The 7,500-nt window shown below is 49.3% G+C and overlaps 4 protein-coding genes across 4 annotated transcripts in view; 1 reads left to right on the top strand and 3 right to left on the bottom strand.

Moving 5' to 3' along the window:
* Positions 1-837: 837 nt before the first annotated feature.
* LOC131209723 (stomatin-like protein 2, mitochondrial) lies at positions 838-2,416 on the bottom strand. Its single transcript, XM_058202853.1, has 3 exons — positions 2,287-2,416; positions 2,094-2,201; positions 838-2,033 (listed from the first exon to the last, which is right to left on the bottom strand). The coding sequence occupies exons 1-3, from the start codon at positions 2,356-2,358 to the stop codon at positions 1,035-1,037; spliced, it is 1,179 nt and encodes a 392-aa protein (XP_058058836.1). The 5' UTR covers positions 2,359-2,416; the 3' UTR covers positions 838-1,034.
* A 334-nt stretch (positions 2,417-2,750) lies between these two features.
* LOC131208888 (pre-rRNA-processing protein TSR1 homolog) lies at positions 2,751-5,864 on the top strand. Its single transcript, XM_058201811.1, has 4 exons — positions 2,751-2,929; positions 3,004-3,274; positions 3,350-4,125; positions 4,187-5,864. The coding sequence occupies exons 1-4, from the start codon at positions 2,824-2,826 to the stop codon at positions 5,494-5,496; spliced, it is 2,463 nt and encodes an 820-aa protein (XP_058057794.1). The 5' UTR covers positions 2,751-2,823; the 3' UTR covers positions 5,497-5,864.
* A 101-nt stretch (positions 5,865-5,965) lies between these two features.
* Positions 5,966-7,009, bottom strand: LOC131211085 (probable serine hydrolase). The gene is made up of 2 exons (XM_058204436.1): positions 6,959-7,009; positions 5,966-6,889 (listed from the first exon to the last, which is right to left on the bottom strand). Exons 1-2 carry the CDS (start codon positions 7,007-7,009, stop codon positions 5,966-5,968), a joined length of 975 nt encoding a protein of 324 aa, XP_058060419.1.
* Positions 7,010-7,153: 144 nt separating this feature from the next.
* The window catches only part of LOC131207859 (probable serine hydrolase), a 1,673-nt gene continuing 1,326 nt past the window's right edge, over positions 7,154-7,500 (bottom strand). The window contains exon 3 of the mRNA XM_058200492.1: positions 7,154-7,187. Coding sequence (XP_058056475.1) covers positions 7,154-7,187 — 34 coding nt within the window. The remainder of the gene's footprint in view (positions 7,188-7,500) is intronic.

Below are 7,500 nucleotides of genomic sequence, written 5' to 3'. Positions count from 1 at the left end.
ACCGCCTCAATATGCAGTTTTCTATCAGGCGCCCATTGAATAGTTCCTCAACTTTCCTTTTATTTCTAAAATGATGTCAAATATCATGGACCTGTGCTGACAAAGCGACGCGAGTCTGAAGAAAAAACGATAATTATCTGATTCATCTTTTAACTAGGGTTCCAAAGTGCATATAACAAGGAGTCTCAGTTACTTATAGCAATCTGTTTCTTCTCCATTCCAGTTTCCTTCCCCATTGGTCGTCTACTATCCAGGGCTTGTTCGATTGCCACATGAGGTAAGCATATGTTCTGTTCCGTTTAATCAATTCCTTTGTCGTCGAATTCCCTTCCACCACGGACCCTTATCATGATGAAGTTATATTCATGGACCTGTACGCATTAACAGTGAACGATTTGACTTGAAACTGATAACGATGCTTAGCCATAGCACCCAAACATAAGGCACGCCGAATAAGATATCGCCAAATCTTTCTACATCCACGAAAAAGTATAATATGAAGTTCCATGGCTATTTTAGAATGAGGAAATGACGTATATTTTGGGAACGTTTGCTACAACTTTTCCTTTGCTTCTTTTTTTTACAGATTTGCCGCTGTTTGGACGACGTTCGCCGAAGATGTGCTGGTAAACAACGGCGCTTGAGCCAAAGCGTGAGAAGTGTGAGAATTTTACAATTTTACAGAGATTAAAAATGGTTTATTTTTGGAAAATACAAGAAAATATTTTTAAACCATCAGAACAAATTGCTTCATTCTTGACAGTGTGTTTGATATTGATGACTGACGAATTTCTCAAAGCTGACTCTGACGATTGATTTTAATACTGTTTGTAAATTTCCACGTATTCTCTTCACTCTAGAACTTTATTTACATTAACAAGTATCGCACCGAATGATCATCTTCAATTCAGTGAATCTATTATCAAATGCCCTTCCATGGCGCTCGATGTTTCGAGCATTCAACTCAGTTTTGCCTCGTCCTAAGTAAACAAATTGGCGCGATTCTCAGTCATTCACGTTATAGGGACCGACTTTTATTTCATTGTTGTACTGCCGCTACCCGGCGACTTTGTGCCACCGACGTCCGCGTGACTGTCGTACGTTGGCGGCAGTGGGTCAATTTCGTTGAACACCATCGATTGCTCATCCACAACACTGCCGCGGGGATCATGGTGCTGCTGGTGAACGGCCGACGACGAAGACTTGTTGGAGAGATTGTTGTAGATCTGCAAGGCCTGTGCCACCATCGACGTCACATCGGATGCGGTCGATGGCACGATGAGAGTGTTGTTGTGTTTCGCCAGCTTCTCGAACGCTACCACGTACTTCTCGGCCACACTCAACGAAGCCGCACTGCGGCCGTGCTCGGTGGACAATGATTCGGAGACGATTCGCAAGCTTTTGGCCCGTGCATCGGCCAACGCCATGATGGCGGCGGCTTCACCATTGGCCCGATTAATTTCCTCCTGTTTCTGTGCCTCCGAGGCAAGAATACGCGACTGCCGTTTGCCTTCCGCCACGTTAATGTCGGCGGCACGGACACCTTCCGACTCTAGAATGGCCGCCCGCTTCCGTCGCTCCGCTTCGACCTGCATCTGCATCGCTTCGTGCACGCGGCTCGGCAGCTTAATGTCACGGATTTCGTACCGCAGGCAGGAGATGCCCCACGCTTCGCTAGCCTTATTAATCGACTCCACGATACTGATGTTGAGCGATTCGCGCTCCCGGAATACTTTATCGAGCGACATTTTGCCCAGCTCCGATCGCATCGTCGTTTGGGCGAGTTGCGTGATCGCGAACTCAGGATCTTCGACGCCGTAAGAGGCGAGATACGGATCGAGGATGCGCAAGTACAGAACGCCATCGATGCTGAGCGTAACGTTATCGGAAGTGATCGCCGACTGCTTCGGGACGTCTATGGCGATTTCTTTAAGACTTTGTACGTACTTTACGCGATCCACCACCGGCAGGAGCACATTCAGACCCGGTTCTAAGATGCGATGAAATTTACCCATCCGCTCGACGACCCATGCCTGGAAAGAGATAAGCGACCATAAAATAGGAATCGTGGCAAGAGCCCGCGTTTCACAAACCTCCTGCTGCGGCACAAACATAACCACGGTGTTGATCGGTGTGGAGCGGTAACGGACCTGTGTGGCTTGCAGGACGGATGGCAAGTTTGCAGTCGATTGCAACAGCCCCTGGAAAGATTACATGAGTATTCCGACCACACACTCACCATCCGCAACGGGAAGACCGATTAACCCGCGGCACAATCTAACTTACTCCTTGATTGTTTAGTGTGGCCACAATGCTTCGCAGGGGCAAGCGCGCGATTCTCGCACTGGAACGTATCATTACGGCGTCGATTTGTAGTATCGTGCGGCTTACGGAATCGCGGGTTGGCGAAAGTCTTCCGGAATGACTGACGTTTTAGGGATCGATCGTCTTTGTAGCGTGACAGAAGCGGATTTCAAACTGCCGGTTCGAGTAAGCCGGTGCGCCACTAAATTAGCTATCTTCACCCCTCCTTAACGTACCGTGGAAGGAAAATCTATGGCCATCAGCGTGATAAAATTATTTCCAATATTTCATCACGCGCACGATGCATAAGATCTGGGTAACATTCCTCGGTTAGCCGATGGTGTGTTCTTTTTCATCGGGCCACAACATGACAACTTGACATTCCAAAAATCATAACATTGCTTCTAACCTCACTCTTCTTCTTGTTGGCCATCCGGCACGTGAAACATGTGCATTCGCGGACAGTGCTGAAAATTCGATATAATCGTGAAGAAATAGGAAACACGTTAATCGTTCGCGATGGGCATCGAAACCATTCATCGGCCGGGTGCGTTGAAGCAGACGAACAAGGGCCACAAGCATGGTAAACACTCGTCGAAACGGGAATTGGATCGTGCCGCGAAAGGTTAGTGGTACAGTCGAACGATTGATGGTACAGGTTTTTGTCTAAGTTCTTTTTGTTGTATCTCCCGCTTATAGGTAAAGTGAATCTGAAGACGCTCACCCGACGTGCAAATCGTCAGCAATCGCGTGATGAGCGGCGTCAGCAAGCGAATCAGATTCGCAAAAACAAACGCCAAGAAGCGATCGCACTGAAGCGAGCGATCGGTGGTGCATTGACCGCACCATTTTTGACCTGCGTACTACCGCTGAACGACTTGATCGACCCCAACACGGCTTTGGCCTTGATCGAAAACTGCGATCCGGAAGCCTCCGTTAATAAGGTTTCGAATCGTGTACGGTACATGAAGTAAGTTTCACCGATACAACCCCCACCATCCATGGCTCGCTTGATGTTATTTATTGACTTTGTTGTTCACATCAGTGTCCCTCGATTCCGGCAACGATTTTCGTTCGTCGTTCCAGAATCCGGCCACGGGCGGGAGTTGAGTGTGTTGGATGCCCTGAAAGTGTGCGACTCCGTTGTCCTGCTGCTAACAGCTGTCGCAGCCGAATCAGATGAGTTGATCGACAGGGCGGGAGCGAAAGTACTAAATATGGCCCTCAGTCAAGGCTTACCGACGCCGATGGTTTGCTTGATGGATCTGGATTCGATCGCACCGAAGAAACGTGTGCAGGTCAAGGCGAACGTTCAGAAAACGATCGCATCGGTTCTCCCTGACGAAAAGGTGATGCTTCTTGCGTCCGACACCGATGGGTTGAATCTTTTACGCCGCATTGGTGGCCAGAAGCGTAAAGTGCAACACAATCGAGCGAACCGACCGCATCTGCTCGGAGAGAAGGTTGACTTCATTCCGCAGACGATCCCGGACCCTGCGCCTTCCACCGGAGGAGCAGCACCAGACGAAAGTATGGGAATGCTCAGGATAAGCGGGTTCTTGCGCGGAGTCCCACTATCCGTCAATCAGCTAGTCCACCTACCGGGACTGGGTGACTTTCAAATGGAAGCGATCTACTTTCCGACGGATCCGTACCGGTTGCGCAGGCCGGAGGATGGCGAAATGTCATCGGATACAGCGCGCGAAACCCTGATCTCCGATCCTCAGCGACGAACTAGCTTGCAACGGGAAAACGTTCCCGATGCGATGGATGCGGAGCAAACATGGCCAACGGAGGAAGAAATTGCAGCTTCGCGGCAAGGTGAGCGAGGATGGCGCATCGAAACTGCAAGCTCAATTAATAACAGTTCCGTTTTTTGTAGAAACAAAAAAGAAGCTCGTAAAGCGCGTACCGAAAGGAATGAGTGATTACCAAGCTTCCTGGATTCCTGATATCGAGGAAGTGGATGACGATGAAGATGATGAAGGTGAAGATAGCGAGGACGAGAATATGTCATGTGAGTCCGACACCGAAAGCAAGGTGGCGGAGGACCCAGAGGATGAACAGGAATACGACGAAGTGAGCGTATCGTCGGATGTGCCGGTCACGGCTGAACGGTACGATAAGGAGATGGATTTGGAGGAGGAACGCAGCACGTTGGCGAAAATGCAGGCCGCCAAAGATGACGAGGTGTTCCCGGACGAGATCGATACACCAGACGGTGCAACGGCTCGTGAACGGTTCCGGAAGTATCGTGGGCTCGAGTCGTTCCGCACGTCAGAGTGGGACGTTAAGGAAAATCTCCCCTTCGATTACGCCCGGATTTATCAGTTCCAGAACTTTGATCGCACCAAACGTCGCATTTTGCGCGAGGCTCAAGAAAAGGAAGGTGACGATTTGGCTATGCCGGGCTGGTACGTAATGCTTTTGATTAGAAACGTTCCGAAAGATCTGTGGAACGCTTTCGTGTCGATCGCGGGTAGTGTTGATCGTGTGATCGTTTTCGGTTTGCTGCCTCACGAGCACCAAATGTCAGTGATGAATGTTTGCCTCAAACGTACGCCCAACTCGACGATACCGATCAAATCGAAAGAACGGCTGATCGTACAGTGCGGCTTTCGGCGCTTCATCGTGAATCCGATTTACAGCCAGCACACGAACGGTGACAAGCACAAGTACGAACGGTTCTTCCGGCCCGGCGCGGCCGTCGTGGCAACGTTCTTTGCACCGATTCAATTCCCGCCGGCACCGATTCTGTGCTTCCGCGAAAATCCAGACACCTCTCTCGGGATGGTTGCTTCCGGAAGCGTCATCAGCTGCAATCCGGATCGGGTAATCCTGAAGCGTGTCGTGCTGAGTGGGCATCCGTACAAGATCAACCGGAAATCGGCCACCATTCGATTTATGTTCTTCAACCCGGAAGATATCGCTTACTTCAAGCCGTGCAAGCTGCGCACGAAACTCGGCCGCGTCGGACACATCAAGGAATCGCTTGGCACGCACGGGCACATGAAGTGCATCTTCGATGCACAGCTCAAGTCGCACGACACGGCGCTGCTGTATCTCTACAAACGGGTTTTCCCCAAGTGGACCTACGAGGACTGTATCGTGTCGTGCCCGAGCGAAGAAATCGTCCCGAAAGGGGCACGCTCCGTGAAGTTTAACTCGCGAGTAGAAATGATGCACGAATGAGGGGTAAGTTAATTTGCTAACGTATGCAAACTAACCACACTTTGCTAATAAATTTGGTAAATATTTGCTTCATTTGAAATGATAGACTGTTTCGTGAAAGATTGGTTGGGGCACTTTGTGCGAGGATGACGTACATTGTAATTGGATAATTTTAGTCCCATCAATCGTAGCTAAAACAGTTGTACTTTTAAATTGAGATATTCTCGCAAGTAATGTTATGAGTAATGATCCCCGTTTTGTAATGAACCGAATATCCGAAACAAAAATTGAAGGCTTGGAAACCCAAACCCATAATACCTTGGTCAGTGGAGTTCTTTATCACCCTTTATTATCGTCTCGTTTTGGGCCCCCCATTATTGAATAACTTAAACCGTTAACGTTGTAAAACACCCACCATAATGCCACAATCAACTGGTTGCCCCCAATAAAATATGTTACAGCGATTGATCTTTTACCCCGTTTTCGCTGCTTACAATTTACTCAGCCTACACTTTTCTCCTGCCCAGTGCTGGGCAAGAAATTCGCGCACCAACGGTGCCACTCGTTCCGCACTGGAGAGATGGGCATGATGTTTTCCCTCGACCGTACGTTGCACGAACTGTTCGTTGTGGGCTACGAGAACGTCGATCGTTTCCTGGTGGTACTGTGGATCTTCGAAGATCGGTGTTTCGGTAGTTTTTAGATAAAGAAATGGAACCTTTATCCGTCGCGCAATCTCCAGGTTAAGATCGTGAGACCAAACCAATCCGGGGTTGTGCCGGACACGCGGATCTAACCGTCGTCGAAAGTAACCCGGCCGATCGGTTATCGGTTCGAGTGCACGGTAAAGAAGATAGTGACTTGCGTCGCGGCTAATTGATTCCTGAAAACCGACATGCATGTGCTCCACGAGCCGCTCATATTCGTAGGTTGGTCCGGAGAACTGACGAACCGGAGAACCTATATCGAAGTCAAGCGATTTAGGGATGGCATCGGCTAGTAGAAAAAGCGACATGTCGGGATCCAATATGAAGGGCTTGAGCATGTCGAACGAGATCAGCAAATCGACGCGATCCGGGAAAATCCCAGCGAACACGAATGCCACCACCGCTCCGATCGAGTGACTCATGAGGGAAATCCGTTGCCACCCATAGAACTGCATTAGATGTAACAGAATTCGTAGTGCATCCAAGGTATGGTACGCAGTGCCCACCGGAAGGTGAGCCGATCGTCCATGGCCGGGCAGATCAATTGCCAGAAAGCTTACCTCCGATGGTAGAAGAGGTATTAATCGATCGAACGACCCGGCATTGTCCATCCAGCCATGCAAACACACGATGGGCCGCACATCGGTTGGTCCCCACCATTTACACACCAGATCACCGAACGGGAGTGGAAGACGCACTTCACGAACCTGCGGACACAGATGGTTTGCTGACTTCCTGACCTAACTAGCTCCACTGTGCCATTAACTTTTACTCACACTGTTCCGTTCGTCATTTCTGCGTACCATTGCAAATTTTTCTTCCGCCATGATTCCGTCTAGCGGGGGCTCAACGAGCACTCCCCGGGTAATGACTTTGAGGTAAACTCCGGAACGGCACCTTGTAGATTTGGATCGTCGTTCGGCTACCGATGGCCGTAAGTTTCTGAGCATGCGGCGGATGCGAAGTTCAAACTAATAGTGGAACAGTGCGACGATCATCGCTATGCTACGAATGTGAAGATCATCGTTTCGTGACGAGACACGATACTAAGGGGGAACTTAGTTTGGAGGTTGGTGGGGAGTAAGCCTTTCCAACGCTAGATCGTGGCTTTAATTGCTTTTCGAAAATGAGCGTTTCAATCAAACCCCATAACGAAAAAGCCCACAACCACCATTATCTCGTTGTTAGTCATCTTCGATTATGTTTATCGGATTGGTTTGCGACAGTATATGGCGTACAACCATTTCGCACGAGCACGAGCCCTCAATGATAAATATGATCCGGATCTAAAACTTCGTTCTAGCTACTTGAAAGAAAC

This window comes from Anopheles bellator, chromosome 2, assembly GCF_943735745.2.
Source record: "Anopheles bellator chromosome 2, idAnoBellAS_SP24_06.2, whole genome shotgun sequence".
NCBI lineage: Eukaryota > Metazoa > Arthropoda > Insecta > Diptera > Culicidae > Anopheles > Anopheles bellator.
Note: the sequence above shows the minus strand (reverse complement) of the source record. Positions and strands in the feature narration are given on the sequence as shown.

Excerpts from the sequence above, each read along its gene's own strand:
- LOC131209723 (XM_058202853.1), bottom strand. The coding sequence starts at position 2,358 with ATGATACGTTCCAGTGCGAGAATCGCGCGCTTGCCCCTGCGAAGCATT. Across the intron at positions 2,202-2,286 it reads CCACACTAAACAATCAAGGA|GGGCTGTTGCAATCGACTGC; the intron begins GTAAGTTAGATT and ends TAATCTTTCCAG. Across the intron at positions 2,034-2,093 it reads TGTTTGTGCCGCAGCAGGAG|GCATGGGTCGTCGAGCGGAT; the intron begins GTTTGTGAAACG and ends ATCTCTTTCCAG.
- LOC131208888 (XM_058201811.1), top strand. The coding sequence starts at position 2,824 with ATGGGCATCGAAACCATTCATCGGCCGGGTGCGTTGAAGCAGACGAAC. Across the intron at positions 2,930-3,003 it reads ATTGGATCGTGCCGCGAAAG|GTAAAGTGAATCTGAAGACG; the intron begins GTTAGTGGTACA and ends TCCCGCTTATAG. Across the intron at positions 3,275-3,349 it reads AATCGTGTACGGTACATGAA|TGTCCCTCGATTCCGGCAAC; the intron begins GTAAGTTTCACC and ends TGTTCACATCAG.
- LOC131211085 (XM_058204436.1), bottom strand. The coding sequence starts at position 7,009 with ATGGCGGAAGAAAAATTTGCAATGGTACGCAGAAATGACGAACGGAAC. Across the intron at positions 6,890-6,958 it reads GAAATGACGAACGGAACAGT|GTTCGTGAAGTGCGTCTTCC; the intron begins GTGAGTAAAAGT and ends CTGTGTCCGCAG.